The sequence below is a fragment of the Nematostella vectensis genome, chromosome 4 (genome assembly GCF_932526225.1).
Source record: "Nematostella vectensis chromosome 4, jaNemVect1.1, whole genome shotgun sequence".
Classification (NCBI taxonomy): Eukaryota; Metazoa; Cnidaria; class Anthozoa; order Actiniaria; family Edwardsiidae; genus Nematostella; species Nematostella vectensis.
The window spans coordinates 16011740-16038517 of record NC_064037.1 but is presented as its reverse complement, the minus strand read 5'-3'; the positions used below and the strand labels follow the sequence as shown (position 1 = coordinate 16038517).

At 39.9% G+C, this 26778-nt stretch overlaps 1 protein-coding gene across 1 annotated transcript; it reads left to right on the top strand.

Moving 5' to 3' along the window:
- Nucleotides 1–1398: 1398 nt before the first annotated feature.
- On the top strand, nucleotides 1399–20991 carry LOC5516112 (LIM domain kinase 1-like). Its single transcript, XM_032385962.2, has 19 exons — nucleotides 1399–1627; nucleotides 1715–1850; nucleotides 3846–3955; nucleotides 4791–4979; nucleotides 6866–6971; nucleotides 8611–9104; nucleotides 11277–11354; nucleotides 12015–12084; nucleotides 12179–12265; nucleotides 12743–12830; nucleotides 13151–13194; nucleotides 13402–13461; nucleotides 14503–14574; nucleotides 14747–14913; nucleotides 15355–15404; nucleotides 15498–15553; nucleotides 17242–17289; nucleotides 18156–18262; nucleotides 18760–20991. The coding sequence occupies exons 1-19, from the start codon at nucleotides 1518–1520 to the stop codon at nucleotides 18905–18907; spliced, it is 2220 nt and encodes a 739-aa protein (XP_032241853.2). The 5' UTR covers nucleotides 1399–1517; the 3' UTR covers nucleotides 18908–20991.
- Nucleotides 20992–26778: the final 5787 nt, after the last annotated feature.

The following is a 26778-nucleotide window of genomic DNA, read 5'->3' as shown; positions in this document are numbered from 1 at the left end:
CACTCTTGATTTTAGGACCCTGTTAACGACAACACTCTTGATTTTAGGACCCTGTTTAGGACAACACCCTTGATTTTAGGACCCTGTTTACAACAACACCCTTGATTTTAGGACCCTGTTTAGGACAACACCCTTGATTTTAGGACCCTGTTTACGACAACACTCTTGAGTTTAGGACCCTATTTAGGACAAACAAAAATGACACACTTAATGTATTTATAACTTCTTTATTGGGTAAAAACACACCCTTAAGACACGTTTCATCAAGCATTAAACTCCAATTACTTAGTCTAGAAAATAGCCTGCTTGCAGGCGGTACTCGGTGTTATTATTGCGGAAAACCCTCTCCGCTCGCGGCTCTTGCGAAGTTCGGAGCCTCTATGGAATAATTTTTCGGAAGCGATAAAAATCGCTAAAAAGCGGGAGATTTGGTGCTCAACGCGGGAGAGCGGGAGAAGGGGTCCGCCTAATGAGATGATAACACCGAGTACCGCCTGCAAGCAGGCTATCTAGAAAAATGCTGTCATATATCTGTTGAAAGACTATACAAAATAGAATGTCAAATGACCAATTTGATAACGGATGCAAAGACAGCACTGTTAATTAGTGCAAGGTCCTACAACAGAAATGTAAACTAAAACTCTTAACATACTATTAAATGTACATCGTATTATATACACTAAATTCAATTTGATATCAATAACAATTTGCAATGGCATAACTATACACTTTATAGTAATAGCTATCCCGGCATTACTTCCGATATTACTTGGTCTCCCTGGATACTTCTCGCACAACACAATTCTTTAGGCGATCGCATAAAACCGAGGCCAGGTTTAAATTCATTCTATACTTTTTTGCGGCGGTCTTTTATCATCGCAATATCGATATCGCAGAACCAAGCACCCGGTTAGCACGTGAGAGCAAGCAAGGCAATCAGATCTGCGGCGAGATCAGCGGTTACGAGTTTTAGCAAGGCAACCAAATCGGTACCCTGTTTAGGACAGCCTTGCTTAATATTATGTACCCTGTTCAGGACAGAGAGGGCTGAAAATATACCCTGTTCAGGACAGAGGCCTAAAATGTATAGGACAGAGAGGCAAAAACTATATTTTTATTTATCTTACTGTCCCTCGCAGTGTTTTAGAGTCCCTCGCTTTTTGATATGTTGTTGATGTTGTTGCTATTGTTGTTGTTGTTGGTTCTGGTGGCATATCCACAAATCTGGCATGGCCAAAGTGCTCGGTTCCATAATGCAATGCAGGCTTGTGCGCAGAAAATTCGGGCTCAATTATTACGCACTATAATATGAATTCTACCAAATAATTCCTGTCGAATTTATTGTTTACGCATATTTATATTTCCCACGCATTTCACGCAACAGGGAACTTCCGGCTGGACCACAGGCCTGGCACCATAGCGACAATACTGATCATGAGCAATGAAGTGCAGCTCGTTGAGTTATGATCAAGAATGTGCTGAAAACTCTGCAAAACACTCCTAAATAGCACATAAACATGCAGGACTTTCCATCCTCCATCAACTACTGCGCTACATGCGGAGAGCCGTGTATAAAGACAGAATATAAGTACGCTATTGGAAAGCGCTTCCATAATGCCTGCTTCAGGTAAGCAAACGAACAATGAACATTCGCACTTCACACGGCAAAGAGACGCAATGTAAGCTAATAGCAAACCCTTGCTAATGGTTGTAGGTGTGTTGTTTGTGAAGAAAGGCTTTCCACGGATTTTTACGCCCGAGGAAGTGAGTTATACTGCAAGAAAGACTACCTTTCGAAGTTCAACTCCGTTTGTCATATCTGTGCACATAACATCGCGGGCCTTGTTATGGTAAGGAGTTGTTTTTGTGTTTTTGTAAAGGTTAGTTGTTTAGCAATCCCTGATATATCACGCTATCCTTTTTTATTTATATTTTTATACCTAAATGGCGGGATTATATAAAATATTTATATATTCACAACTAACATGACTCTAGAACGAACTCTCGCGAAGTTTGGATTTTGTTGTTGTTATTAATTGTTCCTTTGTACTTAGTAAGTATGGTTATCGACTTATTGACAGTTTTTGCCATCATTCAACATTCAGTCAGTGACGTGTAAACGTCTTTGGTTCAGCGAATAACTACTTTGTTTTTATCTTTTTTTTATGATGCATGGCATGCATTATTTCATTGCTCGGCCTGAATGTGAATTTTACGTGTTAGCTTATTTGATTTGCTTGAATACAGTTATTTATCAAAAGTTGTTTTCAAGGGATTTTTTTATTAGTTTTTAACCACAGGCATCCCACTCATCACTAATATTATTTTAAGTTGTTGTAACATGTTTGCCCAGATTTCTACAGTACTTGCTATAATATAACCATAATTGCTCAAATAAGCACCTTCTGTTAATAGTTGCCTACTTGGATAAGTGCCTTGTCTATGAGGGAAAAAGAGAATAAGCACCTTCCAAAAAAGCGCCTTGCCTTAAAGTGTTGCACAATAGACTTCACTGACAAGAAGACTTTTAAGCGCCTTGCCTTAAAGTGTTGCACAATAGACTTCACTGACAAGAAGACTTTTAAGCGCCTTGCCTTAAAGTGTTGCACAATAGACTTCACTGACAAGAAGACTTTTAAGCGCCTTGCCTTAAAGTGTTGCGCAATAGACTTCACTGACAAGAAGACTTTTAAGCGCCTTGCCTTAAAGTGTTGCACAATAGACTTCACTGACAAGAAGACTTTTAAGCGCCTTGCCTGAAAGTGTTGCACAATAGACTTCACTGACAAGAAGACTTTTAAGCGCCTTGCCTGAAAGTGTTGCACAATAGACTTCACTGACAAGAAGACTTTTAAGCGCCTTGCCTGAAAGTGTTGCACAATAGACTTCACTGACAAGAAGGCTTTTAAGCGCCTTGCCTGAAAGTGTTGCACAATAGACTTCACTGACAAGAAGGCTTTTAAGCGCCTTGCCTGAAAGTGTTGCACAATAGACTTCACTGACAAGAAGACTTTTAAGCGCCTTGCCTGAAAGTGTTGCACAATAGACTTCACTGACAAGAAGACTTTTAAGCGCCTTGCCTGAAAGTGTTGCACAATAGACTTCACTGACAAGAAGACTTTTAAGCGCCTTGCCTGAAAGTGTTGCACAATAGACTTCACTGACAAGAAGGCTTTTAAGCGCCTTGCCTGAAAGTGTTGCACAATAGACTTCACTGACAAGAAGACTTTTAAGCGCCTTGCCTGAAAGTGTTGCACAATAGACTTCACTGACAAGAAGGCTTTTAAGCGCCTTGCCTAAAAGTGTTGCACAATAGACTTCACTGACAAGAAGACTTTTAAGCGCCTTGCCTGAAAGTGTTGCACAATAGACTTCACTGACAAGAAGACTTTTAAGCGCCTTGCCTGAAAGTGTTGCACAATAGACTTCACTGACAAGAAGACTTTTAAGCGCCTTGCCTTAAAGTGTTGCACAATAGACTTCACTGACAAGAAGGCTGTACCTTAAAAGAAAAGTAACAATAACTGACAGTACATCCAGCCACAACATTTTATTTCCTTGCTGTGTCTGGGTGCTGGGAAGGGTTTTTTGCTCCTTGCACATTCTGTAAGAGGTACTCTTTTATCTAGAAATATTATAAATTTAAGTGTCTTCCCAATAGTAAGCACCCCTCTAAAATTAGCACCTTGTCCAGGACAGTGAAAATTGAATAAGCACCACAGCGTTTTTATTTTATTATTTTTTTAGGGGGGGGGGGGCATCCATCACCCTACCCCCCGTGACTAAAAATAATGTGATTGCACAGTAACACAGGCTTACTCTTTAATTTTCTGGTTATTGTACAGGTTATAGGGGATCATAAGTTCCACACAGAGTGCTTCCATTGCCAACACTGTGACAGCTTCCTGGCAGTCGATGACAACTATGTGATGGTGGAACGGCATAGACTACTTTGGTATGCACTAAATTTTGCAAGTTAAAACATTAGGGTGTTTATAGATGAAGAAGACAGAAAACCTGATTCGTTATTCTTACAATATAAAATGCCTTTTTCCATTTTTATAAAACTTGCATTCATCATGGTCTTAACAAATTAGTGCCAATTTTTTTCATTTTTTTTATAGTTTTTAATTTGGTTAAGGTAGTTAGATCTAAATTCATCACTTATCCGTATAAAAATGCTAGCTTGTCTGAAAGCCTTGTGATTTTATCTACCTTTGGCATATTAAAAACAAAGATCAAAGATTAGGGTTCAATTAGTGCTTAACTTAAAACTTTCCTATTTAATTCTTGTAGATTATGTTCAAATTTATAAACTCAGATAAATAGAATGATTTTGCCAATATACTCATGTGGCTGCTGTCAATACCCTAGTATAAAGAGGAACAATTTAATAGGTCATATTGATGTAATAATTATTTGATTGCATATAATTATCAGGTTTATCACCAATCGTCAGGATGCATGTTTCCCCATGATGCTTTTTCTCATGACCACTTAGTGGTTTGAATTATGATGAGTGCAAAATCTACAACCATCTGATATAGTGCATGTGTTAAATGGTATATTTATTAATTGGTTCCATGCTATAAATGTCTGATGTTGAATGTATAAGTCGCATGGAATGCATCTGTGTTATACAGGATTTAGAAAGTAAAATAATCCTGTCTTGTATCAGTAAGAACAAAAATGACAGCTATCTTTCAGTTTCTGTGTGTGTTTAAAAGCACATTTAACCCTGTCATTGGAATGTAATACTAAATAAACAATACAACTGATCTAATTTTCAGTGGGAATTGCTACAACAAGGAGACTGAGGCATTGGAGTCTACTCAGAATGTCTCAACTTATCACTCCATTCACCATCTGCAGCTAAGACAAGATGACACCAAGAAGAGAAAGATATTTGTAAATGTTGAATCATCAGAGAAAAAGCAAACTGGAGGAAAAAGAAGAAACAGCATTGTCATCATCAAAGAGTAAGAAATAATTTAATTTCTTTCATAAATGACAGAGAAGAAAGAAATGATTTGCTGTTCCAATAAGTGTCATTATGTTTTCTGTTATTTTTATTTGTTATGGTTACAGCTTAGGCCTAGTTTAAATGCTGTTCTTTTCATGCGCCCTTCCAAATGAAGTTGTTAGGTACATGAAAAGAACAGCGTCTAAATCAAATTAGACTGGTCCATTCTATTTGGCACGGCTTAGTCGCTCTGCATGCCTTACCACCCATGCCCATCGCCTGTGGATCCGGCTGGATTTAGACACTGTTCTTTTCATGTGCCGTTCCAAATGCATAATGTAGTTTAACGACATTCAAATGCTGATTAATCTGCCCATCCATGAAAAGAACAGTCAATGAAAGATGTATAAAACAAATGCTGTACTTCTCATGTGCCTAGTTTATTTAAATGAGATTGGTCCTTCGTTATCTGTTAAAAAATGATGGTGTTGCACACGACCCTAAAAACAGAAAAGGACATGTTGTGTAGTTTGTGTTTTACCAATATATAATTTCAATGCATTGTGCCATTTCGCTCTTTGATTAGAAAACTAAAGGAACCAAAAAATAATTATAATAAAACAAAAACCTAAAAGATGCTAAATATGTTCTTTCATTTCTCAGCATATGCACTATAGTCTTTTATAAAATATCGTATTATAGCTAGACTTTAGCTAGACTTTAGCTAGACTATAGCTAGACTTTAGCTAGACTTTAGCTAGACTTTAGCTAGACTTTAGCTAGACTATAGCAAGACTATAGCAAGACTTTAGCTAGACTTTAGCTAGACTTTAGCTATACTATAGCTAGACTATAGGAAGACTTTAGCTAGACTTTAGCTAGACTTTAGCTAGACTTTAGCTATATTATAGCTAGACTATAGGAAGACTTTAGCTAGACTTTAGCTAGACTTTAGCTAGACTTTAGCTAGACTTTAGCTAGACTATAGCTAGACTATAGCTAGACTTTAGCTAGACTTTAGCTAGACTTTAGCTAGACTTTAGCTAGACTTTAGCTAGATTATAGCTAGACTTTAGCTAGACTATAGCTAGACTATAGGAAGACTTTAGCTATATTATAGCTAGACTATAGGAAGACTTTAGCTAGACTTTAGCTAGACTTTAGCTAGACTTTAGCTAGACTTTAGCTAGACTTTAGCTAGACTTTAGCTAGATTATAGCTAGACTATAGCAAGACTTTAGCTAGACTTTAGCTAGACTTTAGCTAGACTTTAGCTAGACTTTAGCTAGACTTTAGCTAGACTTTAGGTAGACTTTAGCTTATGTAAGTATTTACTACTTACTTGCTGTAAGTGCAAGTAAGAAAAGGAAATATTGGTCTTATTTCTTCTAGCATTTAGCCTCTTCAATTTGATTCTTTTGAATTACATGTTAAGACTTTAGAGCAAGTTGAGCTCGAGTCAAGTCGAGTGCAGTTTTAAATAAAAGATTTTGATAAATGCATGTCTAAAGAACAGCGTCTAAATTGCCAGGCGCGCTTTTGTCCATTTCAACCATGCCAAACGTGCATTTGGAACGGCAAATGAAAAAAAACGACGTTTAAATTATTTTTGTTAATTAGGTATTTGTTGACCCTACAAATAATTATACCAATATCTCGTTTTCTTTGAAGGTTCATAATAGGGTTCTTATCGTATGTACCTTTATTAGCCGTCTATTGACATTTCATTGATGTTTGAATCATGATTGAATCATCGTGGTTTGGCAATGGAATGGTTGAAATCTATAAGAAAGAATGCATAACAACATATGGATATGAATTTTTCGTGTTATGTTTTTTCTTGCCATCGTTGTATCATCCCTAATGTAGTAGAAATTCCAAATGTTCCACCATCTCTTGAAGGTTCAGCCTAGGCCGTGATTCTCAGCAAAGAGACTCTCTTCTTGAAGCAGGTGACAAGGTCTTGGAGCTCAACAATATGGAAGTCACAGATGAAACAGTGGATCAGGTACATAACAAAAAAAAAGTCACCCAAATAGGCCTGATTCAAGAATACCTTTTAAAAGGCAAAATCACCCTTTTTTCAAGCGAAACTTTCTAAAATCACACCAATATTTGGGCAAGATTTCGGCAAACACTAACTTAATCTACCAGATCTCCAATTTTTACTTATATCCTCTCCAGCCCGGGTTGCACAGTCTAGGGTGAAGGAGATAAATGAAAGGTTATTCTCAGATAACTCTCCCAATGACAGGGCGAGAAGGGGGAAAACATTCTTTGAGGGTTGAATTTTCCCTCATATTTGTTTTTGGTGGTATTTTATGGGTGAAGAAAATTACGAAATTGGAAATTGGCATAATTGTGAAATTGTTAGAGGTAAGTGTTAAAATGTCCAGTTGCCTTCGGGAATAGGATTCAGAGAGTCTAGTATTTATTTGTGGGTTGTGAGTTTCTGTCATATTACTTTTTTGTGGGGAGGGGGTATGAAAGCTTAGGCTTTCTCTCTCCTTGATCTGGTTATTGCTGAGTCTCTCCTTTATCTGGTTATTGCTGAGTCTCTCCTTGATCTGGTTATTGCTGAGTATCTCCTTGATCTGGTTATTGCTGAGTCTCTCCTTGATCTGGTTATTGCTGAGTCTCTCCTTGATCTGGTTATTGCTGAGTCTCTCCTTGATCTGGTTATTGCTGGGTCTCTCCTTGATCTGGTTATTGCTGAGTCTCTCCTTGATCTGGTTATTGCTGAGTCTCCTTGATCTGGTTATTGCTGAGTCTCTCCTTGATCTGGTTATTGCTGAGTCTCTCCTTGATCTGGTTATTGCTGAGTCTCTCCTTGATCTGGTTATTGCTGAGTCTCTCCTTGATCTGGTTATTGCTGAGTCTCTCCTTGATCTGGTTATTGCTGAGTATCTCCTTGATCTGGTTATTGCTGAGTCTCTCCTTGATCTGGTTATTGCTGAGTCTCTCCTTTATCTGGTTATTGCTGAGTCTCTCCTTGATCTGGTTATTGCTGAGTATCTCCTTGATCTGGTTATTGCTGAGTCTCTCCTTGATCTGGTTATTGCTGAGTATCTCCTTGATCTGGTTATTGCTGAGTCTCTCCTTGATCTGGTTATTGCTGAGTCTCTCCTTGATCTGGTTATTGCTGAGTCTCTCCTTCATCTGGTTATTGCTGAGTCTCTCCTTGATCTGGTTTTTGCTGAGTCTCTCCTTGATCTGGTTATTGCTGGGTCTCTCCTTGATCTGGTTATTGCTGAGTCTCTCCTTCACCTGGTTATTGCTGAGTCTCTCCTTGATCTGGTTATTGCTGAGTCTCTCCTTCATCTGGTTATTGCTGAGTCTCTCCTTCATCTGGTTATTGCTGAGTCTCTCCTTGATCTGGTTATTGCTGAGTCTCTCCTTGATCTGGTTATTGCTGAGTCTCTCCTTGATCTGGTTATTGCTGAGTCTCTCCTTCATCTGGTTATTGCTGAGTCTCTCCTTCATCTGGTTATTGCTGAGTCTCCTCCCTCTTGGCTGCCCGTCAATCCCAATTCACTTCACGCAGTGATGCAGCGAGAAAAATGGATTTTTCACAGAAAATTGTATGCATGGATCATGTCTATATCCAGGAAACAGATATAACAACAAGCACTTTTTCTTGCTTGCAGGTTGGTGCTGCTCTTACTAGCAAGCCAGACGAGGAATACAACATAACATTTGAGCGCAATACATTACCGAGGAGCAACCTCACCAGAACAAAAGACAACCCAGTATTGTCTTCAACATCCACATTCAAATTTCCAGCAACAAAAATAGAAATACCACCTACAACTTCCACAGCGTCGTCTACTTCATCATCAGCGACATCTACATCTTCACTCTCATTGAAGGCAACTAGTACGTGCTTAGTGGAGTCTAAACCACCGTTAACTAAACAAAAAAGTCTTGATTTGGACTCTAGACAAAGTAAGAAGGAGGAAGACGAGAAAGCCATTCAACGAGCGAAATCTGTGTCGTACTTCTCTAAACGTGCGTATAAGCGCACCATGACGAACCAATCCTCAGTGGACGACTCGGGTCTTCAGGTTTCCTGTAAGAATGGGGATTTATGCGAGGAGTATAATGGTAATGCGGTCGTCAGGACAGCATCTATGCCACGAAGGTATGGGCACTTTGGATGCAGGATTGTATTTTAAGTCCATATAACCTTTCAGAGTTAATAGACTTTGTCAATTCTTCCTATTTTCATCTTCCAAATGGTATGTGGTTCGTATGGACTCTATAAAACACGCGTTTGCGCGAATAACTCAAATCTGTAATATCGAGGTATTTTGGTCAACCTTCGGAAAAAAGGCCGTGAACTGAAAGGCCCGGGTCCAGTCATTTGTGACGTAGATCGAGATGTCAACCAAATTGCACGAAAAAACATATGCGCGCTAAGCCGGTTCCCATCTTCATGTCTTCTTAGTTATTGCTGAAGAACGTTGTGTGGTTACAACTTTTACCGTCATCTTTATATCTCAACCTGGTAGTCAAATGATTATTTAACTTCAGAAAACAAATCTGCAAAATTTAGCAGATACTTTTTAGTCTTTGAATTGTTTTTGCATTGTTCTCGCGCGCTGCATTCGCAATCAAGAATGGCGACATTCTCACGAGCGCGCGCTGTTTTTGAAACCTACAACAAAACGATACAATTCTCGACTTTAAATTATTCTTCGCTTCATTGTGGGTAGCATTGCAATTGAAAACAATTCGCCATTATTTTGTGGTATTGCCGTCTCTGAATTTTAAAGGATTTAAGGAAAATACGTTGTTTCAGATTTTCCCGCCAAAACTTGGAATTATTCACTCGATCCAATCCTTTCGCGCGGCCAGGAAAATTTTCAAAGATCTGTAGAAAATTCAAATTTCAATTAAATTCAATTCCTTTTTCAGAATTTGAAAGTTTATCTATGCTTTGTTTTGGCTAGATTGATGCAAGTGAAAGGTTTTAAGAACTTTAAGTTATACTAAGAAAATGGGAGAACATAGAAACGTTTAGTATTCTAGCTGACTAAAACCAAGTCTATCCTCACGCGCAGTGGTGGGGTGGTGGTTACTAAAAATAGCCGGATTCGGACGCGACATGGCGCGCGGGTAATACCAAAGTGTCCCTCTCTTATCTTATGCTCTCTTGACAATATACAGAGAATCTAGTAGTAGTACATATAATATTTCTAGGTTTGAGTAAACAAACATCCGCTCGGGGTTCGACGTTCAAAACACATTATGGTATTTATCTGAACGACCATAAATCATTAACTTAGCATGGGTGGTTATGTCGTTTTTATCTTTTTCGGTTAGTTCCCGAAATGACACTAAAATGACTTTCAGCTTGCATGTACACCTTTACAGCACATATATAAGTTCTTCCCTTTGAAGCGGTCTCAATTCCAAAAAGAGACAAGTTTTCAGAAGTTCGAATATCTTAAAAAGTTTTGGAGATCAAACTAAACGTTCCATGCCGCGCCCCAAAGGGACTGAATCCATGACGTAGTTTAGGGGTGCTCTGCTTTTTCCTCGCGCCAAATACTTTCTATACACTTTTCGGTGTGTGTGTCTTCTTGGAATGGGTCGTTTGTAGCCTATCCGGTTTCAGAATTCCTGGCTAAGTCGTTTGGTGTTTCATCCAAGAGGGCTTGTTCCTCTCCTTTCGCTTAGCTGGCTCTATAATGTCAAGATTATATGGACCAAAAGTCAAAAGTCTATATTCACATGCACACGGAGTGCTGTTTGCAACAACATGAGGACTTTGTCAAAAAGGAAAACGTTTGTTCTCTAGTACAGGCGATTCTAGGTTGTCTGTTACAATATGAACACAAACATCTATTTAAATTAACGGCAAACTGCGATTGTTCTACGACCGACAGGACCCATAAATCAAAAAATATTTCTTCCAAATTCAGAAAATATAAATAAAACATGCAATTATCCATTAAATGTAATTAAGATATTGTTCTGACATCGCTTAAGGTTATTTCCCATCTCCATTTTTAAGAATAATTACTACCCATAAGCCCCTTTCGGTCGTTTATCAATTTCCATTCGCCATTTGAGCTGATAACCGTTATTGAAATAGGTGTACGTGCATAAGATACTAACGCCCCAAATGAACTTCAAAATTAGATACTTCTTACACTAAGTAGTACCACACCATCTTAAACATGCATGGCCCATAATTTTTCTGTGGCTACTGCGCGTCCAGAAACTTCAGTTATCACCTGAAACGTTGACAATTCAGGGATCGGAGTCCAGTGGTAGAGATGAACGTATGTATGTGTTTTGTCTGTAGCAATTGTACTTCTGGTCTACCTAAACCAAAGTCGCCACTATTCAGAGCACAGTCCTTCAGAAATAACCTTAATAGCAGGTGGGTTTATGTATGCGTTATAATGTTGTATACGTTGCTATCACATTTTTAATGTAATCTAAGTTCCATATGTCACTGTTAACACCAACGTGTCATCATTACTTTCGTAATAATTAACTACCATATCGATATGGGATGTTCTTGATTTATTACCGCCACCATCAGAAGAAGCTATTACGATCGCAAAACAATCAATCATATATTAATCTATTTTATCATGGAGAAATATTAGCATGATTATATCACCACCAGCATAACATAATTAGAATTAGAATATAACAATTTTCAAACATCGTCAATTTCACCATCGCTTTCGACAGTCATCACTATCGAACATCATCATTTTCAGCTGCAAGATCACTGTCTTCATCAACACCAGCATTTTTGCCACCATCATCAACATCATTACCATGATCACAATCATCAGCAATAAAATTATTTTTATCATATCATCATCATGACAATTCTATCATGAAAATGCTATCAACGTTCCCACTATAAATGTGATCATGCAGATTATTATTGATGTTTATCATGCAGAATATATTTGCTGTTTATCATAACATCTACCAGAAGCGATAAACAAGCGCGTATATAAAAATATTATCATTGCAATCAATGATCACCATTCATCACCATGATAAATCCCTTATTCCACAGAGTATTTCTTCCTAAAGATTTGATTGTTGGTGAGGTCATTGGCAGAGGCTTCTTTGGACAAGTAATGAAGGTACACCAAGTGTGGAATGTATTGTTTTACTAAGAATCCTGACACAGCTATATTCGCGGTGCATTGAGGGTAATGTGATGCCTTCCCAACACAGGTAACCCACAAGACTACGGGTGAGGTGATGGTTTTGAAAGAGCTGATTAACTATGACGATGAGGCAAAGGCTGGTTTCCTCAAAGAGGTGTGTGGCATCAAATAAAGGGAATAAAGCTTTTTGTATGCTAGCCGGCTCTTCAGTGGGTTTATTTAGAAATTTCTGTTTTCTTGGTTTTGGGATTCCTGTGGCGAACAAAAAAAGCGAAGGAAGGAGGAGGGGGTCGGGGTGCTTTTTCGCGCCACAGGAATACCGATGGTCCGAAAAGAGTAAATTTTCGAAAAAAAACCCTCTGAAGAGCCATCCGTTTAAATCCGAAATCTTTTCAAACTAAGTAAAGTGAGGAATACCGATTAAGTGACTCTTTGATGGAATTTGCATTGAAAATAAACAGATCTTCTTGAAAAAAAAAATTCATAATAGCAATCCACGGTTGTCTGATACATTGTCGAGAATATTTGCTTGAAAGTGTCTCGCTTACTCGCCTGAGTTAGCCGATGGGAAAGGATCCCTTAAAAGGGACCGTTTAATTGCGGCTTTACTTAACTTACTTTAATTTTACAGGTCGCGCTGTTGAAGAGTTTGCAACATCCAAATGTGCTTCACTTCATTGGCATATTGTACAAGGGAAAGACTTTAAATCTGATTGTAGGTACGTACATGACAATTTTTGAAAAGGTACGTACACCAGGTATGATTATATCAATATTGAAGGAATGGAATATTTTTTTTTTGATCCTTAGCTACCTCCTAGACTAGATACTTTAATAAACATTGCTTTAATTGGATATTGAAGCTTTCTGGCTCGAAAATAGAAAACAATATCACAACAATTCAACGATTACTCTTACTATTATCTACAACCCCCTGGTACTTAAAAAATGACCTGGAATTCCTGGTAGTGTACCTCTGCTCCTGACTCTTTGTGAGTGATATCTTATGAATTGATATGTTTTTTTTTTCTTTCGCTAGAATATATACCAGGTGGCACGTTACAGCGTGTCTTAAAGGACAAGGTACAAAAACCTCTTCTATAAAAATACTTTACTTTTTTACTGTCTTTGATACAAGGTAAGCTAAAGTACAGCTCTCAGGTAAAAGAGAAACACCCAAATTTCAAAAATATAGCGAACCTCATCTAAGAGTAATCTGTTAAGATGCGTTACGTTCCGAAGCCATGGACTACCTGAATATATACTTATTTGGGTACTGATTTTTTGCAGTCCAGGCCATTGTCATGGGCTCAGAAAGTCAAGATTTCCAGGGACATTGCTGCTGGGATGGTAAGTTTTCGCTCATTGGATAATATAATTACAATACTACGCATGATCTCGTTTGTTGATTTAGCTACGTTGCTACGCGCGCTCTCATTGGTTGATACAGCTACGGTACGCACACTCTCATTGGTTGATACAGCTACGGTGCTACGCGCGCTCTCATTGGTCTATAAAGCAACGGTGCTACGCGCGCTCTCATTGGTTGGTACATCTACGAAGCTACGAGCGCTCTCCTTGGTTGGTATAGCTACGGTGCTACGCGCTCTCATTGGTTAATATATAGCTACGATGCTACGCACGCTTTTATTGGTTGATACAGCTACGGTGCTACGCGCGCTCTCATTGGTCGATATAGCTACGGTGCTACGCGCGCTCTCATTGGTTGATACAACTACGGTGCTACGCGCGCTCTCATTGGTTAATACAGCTACGGTGCTACGCGCGCTCTCATTGGTCGATATAGCTACGGTGCTACGCGCTCTCATTGGTTAATATATAGCTACGATGCTACGCACGCTTTTATTGGTTGATACAGCTACGGTGCTACGCGCACTCTCATTGGTCGATATAGCTACGGTGCTACGCGCGCTCTCATTGGTTGATACAACTACGGTGCTACGCGCGCTCTCATTGGTTGATACAGCTACGGTGCTACGCGCGCTCTCATTGGTCGATATAGCTACGGTGCTACGCGCGCTCTCATTGGTTAATATATAGCTACGATGCTACGCGCGCTCCCATTGGTTAATGGCGCTACCCAAAATGCTTTATGAAAATATCGTTTTGTCCCCATTTCACGCTTTCGCCGTACAAGAACTTATGGAGCCTCGACTTTTTCCATCGTTTATGGCCAAGACGACACTGATGGAAACGTTCTCGGTAAAAATTCTCGGGCAGCTCTTGTGCCATAAAACAACGGAAAAATTCTCGGGTGCATAAGTTCCCGTACGGCGTCATCCATTGTGTATTTGATAACCTGACAGTTTTTGTTAATAATGTGCTGTTTCGGCTGGTGCACGGTTTCATATTAAGTTGTATCCTTGACAGGCGTATCTGCATGAGATGAATGTGATGCACCGAGATCTCAACTCGAACAACTGTCTCGTACATAATGATGAGGTAGGACTGGTCATATTAGTCAGGTTTGAGTAAAGCCCTTATTTCTTGTTGAGCATATGGTCACATTATAAAGGTCTGTTTACATAGCTGGATATCCTAAGTATTCTATATTTTTTCCTGGAAAACGTTGAATATATTGACTCTAAAAATTCTGTTTGAATTTCGATTCCAGGAAATGACAGTTGTTGTGGCTGACTTTGGCTTGGCCAGGCTGCACCAGGAAGAGCCGCTATCACACGCAATGTACATGTCTGGCCAACCATCCGCCAACCTGACGACCGCCACAGACGGCGGTAAACCGCCTCTCTCCCCGGGCAGACCACCAGCTCCCAAGAAAAGGTGTGTTTTGTTGTGGGAATAGCATGTATCTGTCGTTGGAACATACTGTGGGTGTAACATTTTTCACGTTTCTTTCTTCTTGCTGTATCCTGCTGTCGGTAAAATGCCGACATTCTGTCTCGGAGTCTCCGATTTTAGGGCGGGGTCCGCCGAAGCGGAGCGCAATGTCCTTCGCTCACTCGCGAACTTCCTTCAGAATGCCCTTTGCATGTTGCAGCCTGGACAAACCCTGGATTGAAGTTAACCTGAATTCCCACATTGCTTTGTCCCGGACTTCGACTCCTTGTTTGTAATAACGCATCTTCCGTGTGCGGAAGTTCAACAGCATTTTGATAGTCGAAACACTGATATGGAAATTAAGGAGCTAATGACGTCCCCAGCCCGAGTCCCAACTCGGCTATATATTAAAAATGTATACTCATGGTATACTTTTGTACACAGATATACCGTGGTGGGCACTCCGTATTGGATGGCACCGGAAATGTTTAATGGTACGCTTAAAGCATTTGCGTGGCACATTGTGTGTCTATCGTGGTCTGTACCCTCTCATCTAATAAGCATTTTCGACTATATTCTCCCTTTAGGAAGAGACTATGATCATCGCGTTGATATCTTCGCGTTTTGTATCGTCGCTTGTGAGGTGAGCCATGCATCACTCATTACAGGTTTGTGTGCACTTGCTCTAAGAAAGTTTAACAAAATATGAAAAAAATATTATTTCAATTTTTATCATGACATGATGGAAATCGTTCCTTAGTAGTGTAAATACCACAAAACACTATTGGAATTTGTTTTTAAACATATTTCAATTTCATCATCAGATCATGTGAGATTATATAGCCAAGCATAGATTTAGCGTAATTCTAACAGAAACGAAGACTATATCAAATAATCTGGATTTCAGGAAGTTTGAAAAACCGTTGAAAAGTAATTTCCAAATCATTTCTGAAACACATGCTTATCTTAATGCGCCCTACTCTCAAGATTCATAAAAGGCATTCAATATTTAGTTTCGACTAATTTTACTTGAAATATTTGCTTTTGTCTGTATCTATGACGTCACCTTATGACGTCACGGGAAACGTCATCCTAATAGTCAGCACACTTTTGTTGGTCATCTTGGCAAATATCAGAGTCTTATGACTTTCTACAAGGCTTTTATCAGTTTTCCTTAGCAACAGATGTAAGTACACATTTTAAATAAACCTGGATAGTTATTTTGATTATTTTGCATGCTGCTCACTGTTTTTTGAGATTGCACAAATAATAATACACTAAAATTACACTGAAACAATACTGAAATCGCAGGTGCCTCTTTAAGCTCCGTGAAAGAAATGGTTTACATAAAAAAAAACAATGCACAAAGGCATTAAAGGCCCTCATTAAACACCAATGAAGTGTCACAAAGTAGTTCCCCAACATTTTATTCTGTTCGCTCAGGGCTTATAATTCCATAATGTGAGTGATTTCCTCCCATGCGGCCCCCTCTTTCTCAAGGCGCCCTAGGCTCTGTGATGCTGAAAGTGTGCAAGGGACAGGCCTTGACCGCTCTCATCTTGTGCTTGTAGATTATTTCTCCGCATACACGCACAGCGGTCTTGACTGCTTTCACATTGTGCTTAGGGATTATCACCCCCCGCCCCCACCACTACTCAGGCCTTGACGGCTCTCATCTTGTGCTTGTAGATTATTTCTCCACACACGCGCACAGCGGTCTTGACTGCTTTCACATTGTGCTTAGGGATTATCGCTCCCCCCCCCCCCCGCCCCCACCACTACTCAGGCCTTGACCGCTCTCATCTTGTGTGCTTGTAGATTATTTCTCCACACACGCGCACAGCGGTCTTGACTGCTTTCACATTGTGCTTAGGGATTATCGCTCCCCCCCCCCCCCCGCCCCCACCACTACTCAGGCCTTGACCGCTCTCATCTTGTGTGCTTGTAGATTATTTCTCCACACACGCGCACAGCGGTCTTGACTGCTTTCACATTGTGCTTAGGGATTATCGCTCCCCCCCCCCCCGCCCCCACCACTACTCAGGCCTTGACCGCTCTCATCTTGTGTGCTTGTAGATTATTTCTCCACACACGCGCACAGCGGTCTTGACTGCTTTCACATTGTGCTTAGGGATTATCGCCCTCCCACCCCCCCGCCCCCACCACTACTCAGGCCTTGACCGCTCTCATCTTGTGCTTGTAGATTATTTCTCCACACACACGCACAGCGGTCTTGACTGCTTTCACATTGTGCTTAGGGATTATCGCCCTCCCCCCCCCCCCGCCCCCACCACTACTCGGGCCTTGACCGCTCTCATCTTGTGCTTGTAGATTATCGGTAGGGTCGAGGCAGACCCTGACTACCTCCCACGGAAAAAGGTGAGATACGAGAATGTAGTCTTACATGCCTTAAAGCACAGGCCTTAAAGCATGCCAATCACCCACTCCTTTCTTATTGTTTATCGTTGAAAATGCAGCGGTTTACTCGCAAGGAAACTTCAAAATAATAATCTACGATTATTTCTCTGATATGTTATTGACGAGATTAAATTGAAAATATCTTGGTTACTCGCTTGAATTAGCCGATGGAAATGGATGCTTTGTGTCACTCGCCATTAAGCGGGAGCATAAAATGGCGGCGTGATTGGCCTTCTTTAAAGCACTTAAGCTACCACTTGCCAGACTATATATGGTCACATCGGCCTAATAAGGTCACGTCATTCTAGTCGGACTGGCCCCAGGTGTTCTTATCATGGTTTCTGATCGGGCTTCCTGTGGTTTGTAAGAGTTGTGACGTCACAGTAAACGATAGCTCGTCCCAGACTTAAAAGGCTGCCTCACGGTTCATCTCCAAGAACTGGAAACCCGTAAAAACGCCTGGGACTTGGCTAAAAGACTTTCAGCTTTCACAAATGAAATAGACATAATGAACATAATATGATTGGATATTTTATTGAATACTTTTCCGGAATATTATTCGGAATATTTATTGAAAACTGTAAAAATTAGACCAAACCCAACGCTTTAATTTTATACATGACTTCTTTATTAGATCGTCTATGCACTATATTTTAAAAGGGCTACACTTGGTGTAGACTGAAGTAAGCTTTTCTTAGTTTTACTTGAATAATTTAACCTTTTGTTGTACCATGCTTTGCCCGAGCGAGCGCATGCGTATAGTTTTAGTAGTTTACACTGTCGTTCAGCACCTGTTATCACAACTAATTATACCTCTTCGCGTTAAGGACTTCACCGTGGACGAGGATTCTTTTCGGATGAAATTCTGTGCTGGTTGTCCCGCAGTTTTCTACAAACTCGCATTTCTCTGTGGTCACCTAGATCCTGACAAACGGTTCGTACCACCCTTCCCTCCCCCCATATTTTACCCCTACCAGCTTCATAACAGGTAACCTCGCAAATTGATAAGTACAATGTTTGGAAACTGAATGAGTTTACTCCCGTCGTTGTTTCTGGCCTTTTCTTTGATCAATGGCCATACTCTTTTTAAACAATTTCAGCTAACCCTTTGCACATTTTATCGAAAATTCAAGTTTTGGATAATAAGAATCGTGGTAATCCCTCTTGAGATTTCTTACTTGGTTTTTCTACCTTGTAAACCCGTTTTGGTGTTTGGTGTTTTCGGCTGTTTGGTAACCTCCATTCAGGCGTTTGGTGGTCTTTTCATTGCGAAATACCAGCCTCATCTTGTTCCAAATCCAAGATGGCGGCTATAATCGCTTAAGATTCGCGATAACAACACCACCAAACGCCGGCATCCGGGCTAGCTATCTGGGGGTAAAGTGACGTCATCGCCACCGTTAAATAGGTTTTGTATTATGCTAATTGCAGGCCTCCTTTTGAGACCGTCCGGGAGTGGCTAGACGCGATTTACCTTCACCTGGAGGTAGGACTGCCTTTACCCGATGAGATAGAGTTCTCGCTCATGCCGCGGAGTCTGATGAAGACCATCAAGGAGTGTGCTGAGACGGATGTGTAGTGTACGTGCACGTGCCACGTCACTGATGTGTAGTGTACGTACACGTGCCACGTGACTGATTGTAGTGTACGTGCGCGTGCCACGTGACTGATGTCACGACGAACGAAATTCTCAGACAAATCAGTATGCCCCATTCTCTTGCCCATTTCCCATCTGCTTTAATCATGGGTCACCCTTGCCTTGCCATCCCCCCTTTCACTCAACCCCCCTCCCCCCCCCCCCACTCCCTCCACACCCACTCAAAAATTTTATTCATGTAAATTATTAAATTTTAAATAATCCTTTGATTTAATTTGTACTGTATTTTAAAATATAAAAAGTCATGTAAATACTTTTTATTGAAAATGGGCAAAAGCAAATATTTGCAGAACCAAAAAAAAATTAACGAGGGTCAACGAATGGTCCTGAGATGGAAGTCGATTTCAAAATAAGATAAGCTATGCCCGGGCAACCTTTTGAGTCTTTCTTGTCTACAGGCCTTAAAAAATGCCAATCACCCACTCCTTTCTTATTGTTTATCGTTAAAAATGCAGCGGTTTATTCGCAATGAAACTTCAAAATAATAATCTACGATTATTACTCTGATATGTTATTGACGATATTTAATTGAATATATATTATTTACTTGCTTGAATTAGCCGATGGAAATGTGATTGTATGTTGTATTAATAGAGCGGTTTTCAAATACCCCTGAAATACTATTTAGTTGATTTACTACTAATACTCTGTAAGGTCTTTGTTCTCTTTTTGTTCTGGCTTGACCATCTAGAGTGGTTTTCAAAAACCCGTGAAATACTATTTAGTTTACTTAGTACTAATACACTGTAATGTCTTTGTTCTCTTTTGTTCTGGCTTGACTATTACACTTTAACAATTACAATATTTTGTTTCACGGGATTTTGAAAACCACTCACATAGGGAACTTCATAAGAACGCGCGCTCTGATAATGGACAGTCTTCACCGCTGAAACTCGGAATAATGGGTCGATTTGTGAAATTGCCGTACAAAAACTTGCTTTAAGCACCCGAAATTTTCGAGCTTTACATTGAAACGGCAGTTTTGCTAAAAATGATTTAGATTCATTGTTCTTTACAGAAAATCGGCTTCAAACTCCCTGTGTTTTGAAAATTTCCCGCCGGGATGATTTTGCAACGCGCGCGACAAATTCAAAGTTTTCTGTAATTTTATTTGCGATAAACATATGAAGCGAATCGTCACTTTATACGAAAGAGAACGACAAGTTACTAAAAGTTTAGGCCTGCATAATGTATCCACACTCAAGGAAGTATTTTAGTGATTGTACTTTATCGTCTGTGGAGGATTCAAAGCGAAAGAAATAATTTCTACGATCAAATTCGTGAAAACGACGTGTCAAACGGGACTTAATAAGTCTACAATAATGTTGGTCAAAATTCGTATATTTATTGGAGTTTCTGTATTTCGTGGTGGTTAAAAGCATTGTGTGGAAAAACAAGATGGATTTGGTGCCCCTAATGCACTAGTCAATTGAAACCTCCACCCCCATGGTCCCGGGGGAGGGTGGGGGATTAGACTTTGACGCTGTACAAAGCAGAGAAACCCCCTCGGGACAACACTGCAGTAAAATGCCCTGCCCCTTGGGATGCAAACTATAGGCAACACTCAGAAGCGATACCTTGTTTCGCGCGACCATTAAGCTACACAAAGTTGGAAATTCGATAAAATAATTACAGCAAAATGTGTCTTGTTCAGGCCCGCCAAGTATATACTAAAACAATTATTCTCCTCAGGCTCAACGAATAGCGGTGAATAGTCCCCTCGCCGCTTCACGTCACGGGGACTATCCACCGCTAATAATTGTTAATTATTTAACGAAGGTAACACTTTACAGCAAAAACTAATAACATTGTAGCCCTGATGAGGAGACATTTATCGATTCTCGCTGTATTTTGCTGGTGTTCGTATGCTCGACAATATACACGCCGTGGCCCTGTAACGAGAAAAGCAATTCCAATAAGATCAGAACTCGATGTTTTCACGTAAAAATGTCAGTCTATATTTTAAAAGAAATTTAAGGAATATTAAAAAGATATTTAAACTATAATGTCTTCTCCACTGATTGGTTTGTTTATTTATTTGCTTATTTATTTATCATAATCCATGCGAAAGTAATCCAAGTTTGAGTTGTACGTGTTGAGGCAATTGTGCATAGTCGGATCTATCAAGCTCGAGAATTCGAGTCACATTAGTACGTTTCCATGATTCCCGTTGCCAAGGTTTTACCCACCACCCACCTCCCGACCACCCTATCCTCCGACTAGATCACCCTATAGTTCAAGAATTTCCAAAACAAAAACTATCAATGCTAACATTTTTTTGCACAACGGGATATCTGCTGAAATTTTAACTTCTTTTAATTTCTAATAATCATTCTGTAGATAACCTCACACGCGCGGGATCCACGCGCGTCTAGTCCGTCACTGTAAGTAATCATTTTGTAGATTACTCACGCGCGGGATCCACGCGCGTCTAGTTCATTACTGCTAGTAAAATTAATTAAGTAGATGACTTCAAACGCGCGGAATCCACGCGCGTCTAGTTCAATACTGCTAGTAATACAATTAAGTAGATGACTTCAAACGCGCGGAATCCACGCGCGTCTAGTTCATCACTGCTAGTAAATAATCATTCTCACAAGATCATTATGTTAAATGCCTCTCATGTCCCATGCGTTTTCACGTGCATTTGTCACGTGAGCCACGTGTGATAGTTCTATTCTAATCATTCTCATTCCGGAATCACGAGTAAAAAAGCGCGCCCTTAGTCTCAAGGTATTCTGTCTCCTTGAGAAGGATTTCTGGCTTATTGGTACAATAAGGAGATTAACTGCTTGCTTTGCCAGTAAGCATGCAAAAGCTACCCAAGCGAGGTTCTTATCGATCATAATCTTCCTAGGAAAAGAGGGTGTCTTTCTTATTTATTCATAATGGGCGTGGCATTGCAGTTCATTGTTGTTGAAAATATAAATATGTTTAATTTTAAGATCCGATCCCTAGTCAGCCGCTCTTTGTCATTGTCTTCATTCAAGATTTGACAAAGTTTGTGGTGAAATCTCTAATACCATCTGAAAACATGTCTAGAGGAAAAACGAAGTAAAAATGTGTCATACTTTGTTAAACGTACAATTCAGTCGAAAAGTACTGTAAGACCTGTAACTTTTGATGACAAAATATCAACTGATATTAGAAAAGTCTAAAGCTCTGAGTACAAGAAAAAATAGCTTCACACACAACGGCACCAGTCGGGCCAAGACTAAAAGCTAATCTACTACCAAATTACACGTGCTGCAAGTCTGCAACCCATGGGCATAGCTGTATCAGAAGCGGATCTAGGGGAAGGGTTTAGGAGTTAACTCCCCCCCCCCCTTTGGGCTGCCAGAAAGCCATATGTAACAAAACAAATTACCCCCTCCCCACTTTTAAACTGAGCCAAACCCTCCCTTTAGCGAGAAGCTAGATCCGCTCCTGTGTATTCTTTGATTGGATTCTCATCAGCATAGCAAGTTTGCCTCAAACAATCCATGATCGCACATAATAAGACTTTGCTAGTGTTTCCGTCTTGGCTAGACTCGTATCGGTGCATGGTAAAGAACCTTTATGTCAACCAGTGCCATCAAATATGTTGTTACGAAACTCTTGAGAATTGTGTACCTCTAATAAAGGCTTTCAAATCCCTTGAATGCTTACAATTCCGCAAGGCACTTCAAAAACGAGAAAAATGCAAGACGTGATCGACACAAACCATCTTCAACCATCTTTAAGTCCCAAGCCACAGGGAGCCCAAGGGTCAAACCCAAAGGTCCTAGTCTCTCGCCGTGAGCTACAGGAAGCCCGCGTTTTTAAGTAGATCTCCGACTGGTTTTCACAGTCGGTCTACCTGTGAGACGTGATGAGATGGCTGGGTTGGACGTGCATGGCCCTTAATACTTAAGTTGATACACTGCGTGGTGGGCCTCGGCACTACCGTTACATGGTGTGATTGGCGCAATTTTATCGGTCACTGAAAGTGCAATTTTATATAAAATATCGATCAACTCCTCCTTTGTTCTTATGCAAATATGATGGTACAATGGTTTATTCGCCAAAAAAAACCAGTGAATCGTAGAGTATTTTCTTGTTTCTTTTTAAAGGGCCAGCAGTAAAAGGCTATGCTGTTGCGGGAACCCTGCCACTTGTGGCAAAGTAAAAAATAATAATAATAACATAAATTAAAAGTACCTCAGTTACGTGCTTGAATTAGCCGATTGAAGTGATGCTTTATGTGACTTGCTGCTACGCGGGAGTATTAAAATCTGGCATTGATAGCCTGCTTTAATCCCAGAGCCCCTGGTTAGAAGTATTTACAGTGTTTAAGTGATGGGAGAAATAAAGTTAACACACTCGTAGGAACAGCCTCTAGAGATTTAGATTATTTATTTTTTTATAAGAACCTGATCATCCTGGTGGAAAAGAATAGGTTCTAATTTGAAAGATCAAATGTTGTTTGTCAAAAATCTGGATATAACGTATGTGAAACCTTTTAAATAAAACAAGTGAGAACAATTTAAAACATGATTTATGAGTCATAATTGTTTGGTGGAAAAATACGAACCAATAAAGAACCTAATCATCTGCCTGATTTGTCAAAAGAGGGTCCACAGTAGGTTTTTCAGGATGCGAAAATTACCGTTTTTAGCGACCAGGATACGGGGATTCAAAGGGTTAGAGATGTCGGGCGGGAGGCATAGCGTGGGATTTGTATCTTGTATCTTCTAGTTTATTACAATCGTCTACTGTAAAGAATCAAATCTGATTTTCTCAGCTATACCTATAACTCTGATTTTCTCAGCTATAACTAAAATAAATAAAATGAATACAAAACATTCATTTTGAGCGGTTCGTCGTACAATTGGGGCACAGATGTTTTACACAAATCAATAAAACAAACACTGGATGTTATCAGAAATGAATATCGGTATTTTGAAGTATATATTAAGTATTTTAAAATTCAAAGTTGTACAAGGGCGCTTTTCAAAAAGTGCAATTGTTCACATGCACAATTTGCACCGTCTAAGTGTTAAATTCTTTGTTAAATAATTAGGATTGTTGAAGGCGCGCGCCCGTCTAAGCCCCCGTATCATCGCGCGAAAAAAAAAAAAAAAAACTTGGAAAGATTTTCAAATATATTTTTATAACTTGGGGTCTGTCCATCCAACCCATCCAACCCTGAAGATCTTCTGATCTCCGTTCGTCTGATATATCATGCTAGTTCCTCGTTTTATGCCCAGAAAGATCATATGCAGGTGTTGAGCCTTTCAAGAATTTTTCAAAGCTGTTGCAAGCAAAAAAATAAAAATGAAAAAAGTATAGATTGAACTATATCAGTGTTCGGTTCGACCTTGTTCTCTGCAGGAGAGCTCTTCAAAACCGGAACACGCGTACTTGCAAACGACTAACCCTTTATTGCCTCCCCTAGGGTCTAAGAAGGTCTTCCTTTACACAATCTTCCTTTACACACACGATTTCTACGTCCAAGTTTGATAACCGTTTTGACCTTCATGTATAAAAAAAGCCCATGATAGTGCTTTCGCGTCACTCAAATTCCCGGCTTCTAATTACGACAAGAAGATTTCCTGTGATTAATGACTAACTTTAGGCTCGTGTCTTACGTTATTCCGCCAGAGGCAGGATATCAAAGTAATTATTATATCAAAATCAATCGTAGACAAATAAATCAGCTAATGAGTATCTCTTACGTAAAACCTTACGTAAATCCGAAATATTCCTGAAAACTGGAACTACAAGGGTCTCCCTATTTTGTTATCATTTTCTTCATTCCTAGAGTGTATATATATATATTTTTAAAGAAGTTAAGAAACTCGGGTAAGTTAGAAGTATTCTTGCAGGCAATGAAGTGTATTTTTATCGCGAACAACACAGATTCGCTCACACCGCCGCCATCGCCATCTTTGACGCGTCCCGCAAATTCTGCGTTTTCAGCGAGATCATAACCGTAGTCTTAGCTGTATTTGAGAAGAGATTATACCGATAGCCGATATCATTCAATAACACCGACCGTATGTGAAGTGTTGTTTAAAAAAAAGCGGTTGTGTTTTCTCGAGTGAGGTCACCGGAGGGAGATGACTGAAAGAATTCACCGATTTGAAGAACACAGTTGCGAGTTTACTGAACTGCTTTAAAAACGCATAAACGCGTTGGATGTCGACTTTTTTTTTATCCATCTCGCTTCTTGTATTTCCTACCAAAAGAAATTTTAGTCAATTCTTATAATCCCATAATATGTAGTACTACAAATGTACTTATGGTCTACAATGGACAGGGACGGGACCAGGATAAGGTTGGGCGGCGGCTTTGTAGAATTCGGGTGCTGCACACGAAAAACAAATCAAACAAAAAACCCAGTAGACCCTCTTGTAATAGCACTTTTTAGGGGTGAAGGGACGACTCATTCCGTCTTTCTCAGTAGCCTATCAATTTGACTTCTCAAAAATTAAGAACAAGAGTCACAAGCTATTGCTTTTTTACAAAACACGCAAAATGTACTGAAACGTGTGTTTACGTGTGCGCTGGGACAGAATAATGGGCGGTTCTAGTAGCGTTCGTTGTACGGAGGTGAGGGTGAAAAGTGTCCTCTATATTGAGGTGTAATTACGAGTGGTAACCACGAGGGACATCTTATAAAGAGAGTTTCCTGTGTCATATAGAGATTGAAATAAAAATAATATCATGTCGTCATTTACTCAGTGCACATCATAGGAAAGGAATCGCCTAATCAGCCTTATCACCCTAAAACACCCGCTCGAATCCCTCCTTCAAACGTATGCAACCTTGTCATTCATTATATCTAAGTGATAAATAAAATCAACCCTCTAATTTCTTGACTTTCACTTCCCTTCTCTCCCACTTTTTATCTCATGTCTTCTATTTTTCTAGAACTCATTGTATCGCGGGATGGATCTAACAGATCTAAGCACTGACTCAATCTCGCTCATCTATTCCTTGTCCCCGCTTGTGCCGCCACTCCGTCCGTCGAAGCTGATAACACGCGGAGGGCGCAACGACAGATTGAACAAGCCACCAGTCCATACAAGGACGACCGGGTTATCGCCAACAAACACAGCTTTATTTTCCGTCGTGTTAGCTTTCAGGAAAAGTGGAGATTTCATGGCCAAACAACGTCCGTTTTGAGTTTATTTATAGGTTAATCACGGGGAGTGAGGGAGTGAATTTACGAGCGTAAACCGCTAAGCATCGCGCTGAGAGAGACGTCTTATCTCTACTCAAGTTCAGCAGAAATTGGAACCATCCACTCGAATTGTGGTGTTCTGCTGTCACTCTTGAGAATCTCAATGGAATTGCTAGGAGAGCTGGAGGCGAAATGAACTCCTGGATTGTGTCACTGAGTTTTTGCGGTGGGACAGTATGTAAATAGTCCTTGGGCAAGAGTAATAAGATCCAGGCAGTGCTAATATTAATTAGTACAAATCACCAACCCTTTGTGTTGCTTAATGTTCGAACAAGAATCGTTTCCGGTCGAGATGAGTGGAAGATAACAGCGGCGAGAGGTTGTGGATGACAAGTAGACTTTAGCTTGTGCTATTTAGCTTGGTCTTTAACCATGGATTAAATACGTTAGAAAAACCGAGCGCTTTTGGATTCAAGTTTTAATCATGCGAGTAGTCAAACCACACTGTCAATGTGTCACTCAAATCGCGCATTACCAAGGAAAAGTCTGCTATGGATGCATCACGGCTAACCTTGTGTGAGAGGTACTTCTTGATTTACTTAAAATGGCAAATTCGCCTCAATTAAAAACACATGCAAAAGCTACG

Coding starts and splice junctions, on each gene's coding strand:
- LOC5516112 (XM_032385962.2), top strand. CDS start 1,518: ATGCAGGACTTTCCATCCTCCATCAACTACTGCGCTACATGCGGAGAG. Junction 12,266..12,742: donor AGGCTGGTTTCCTCAAAGAG/GTGTGTGGCATC, acceptor TTAATTTTACAG/GTCGCGCTGTTGAAGAGTTT. Junction 13,195..13,401: donor AGCGTGTCTTAAAGGACAAG/GTACAAAAACCT, acceptor GATTTTTTGCAG/TCCAGGCCATTGTCATGGGC.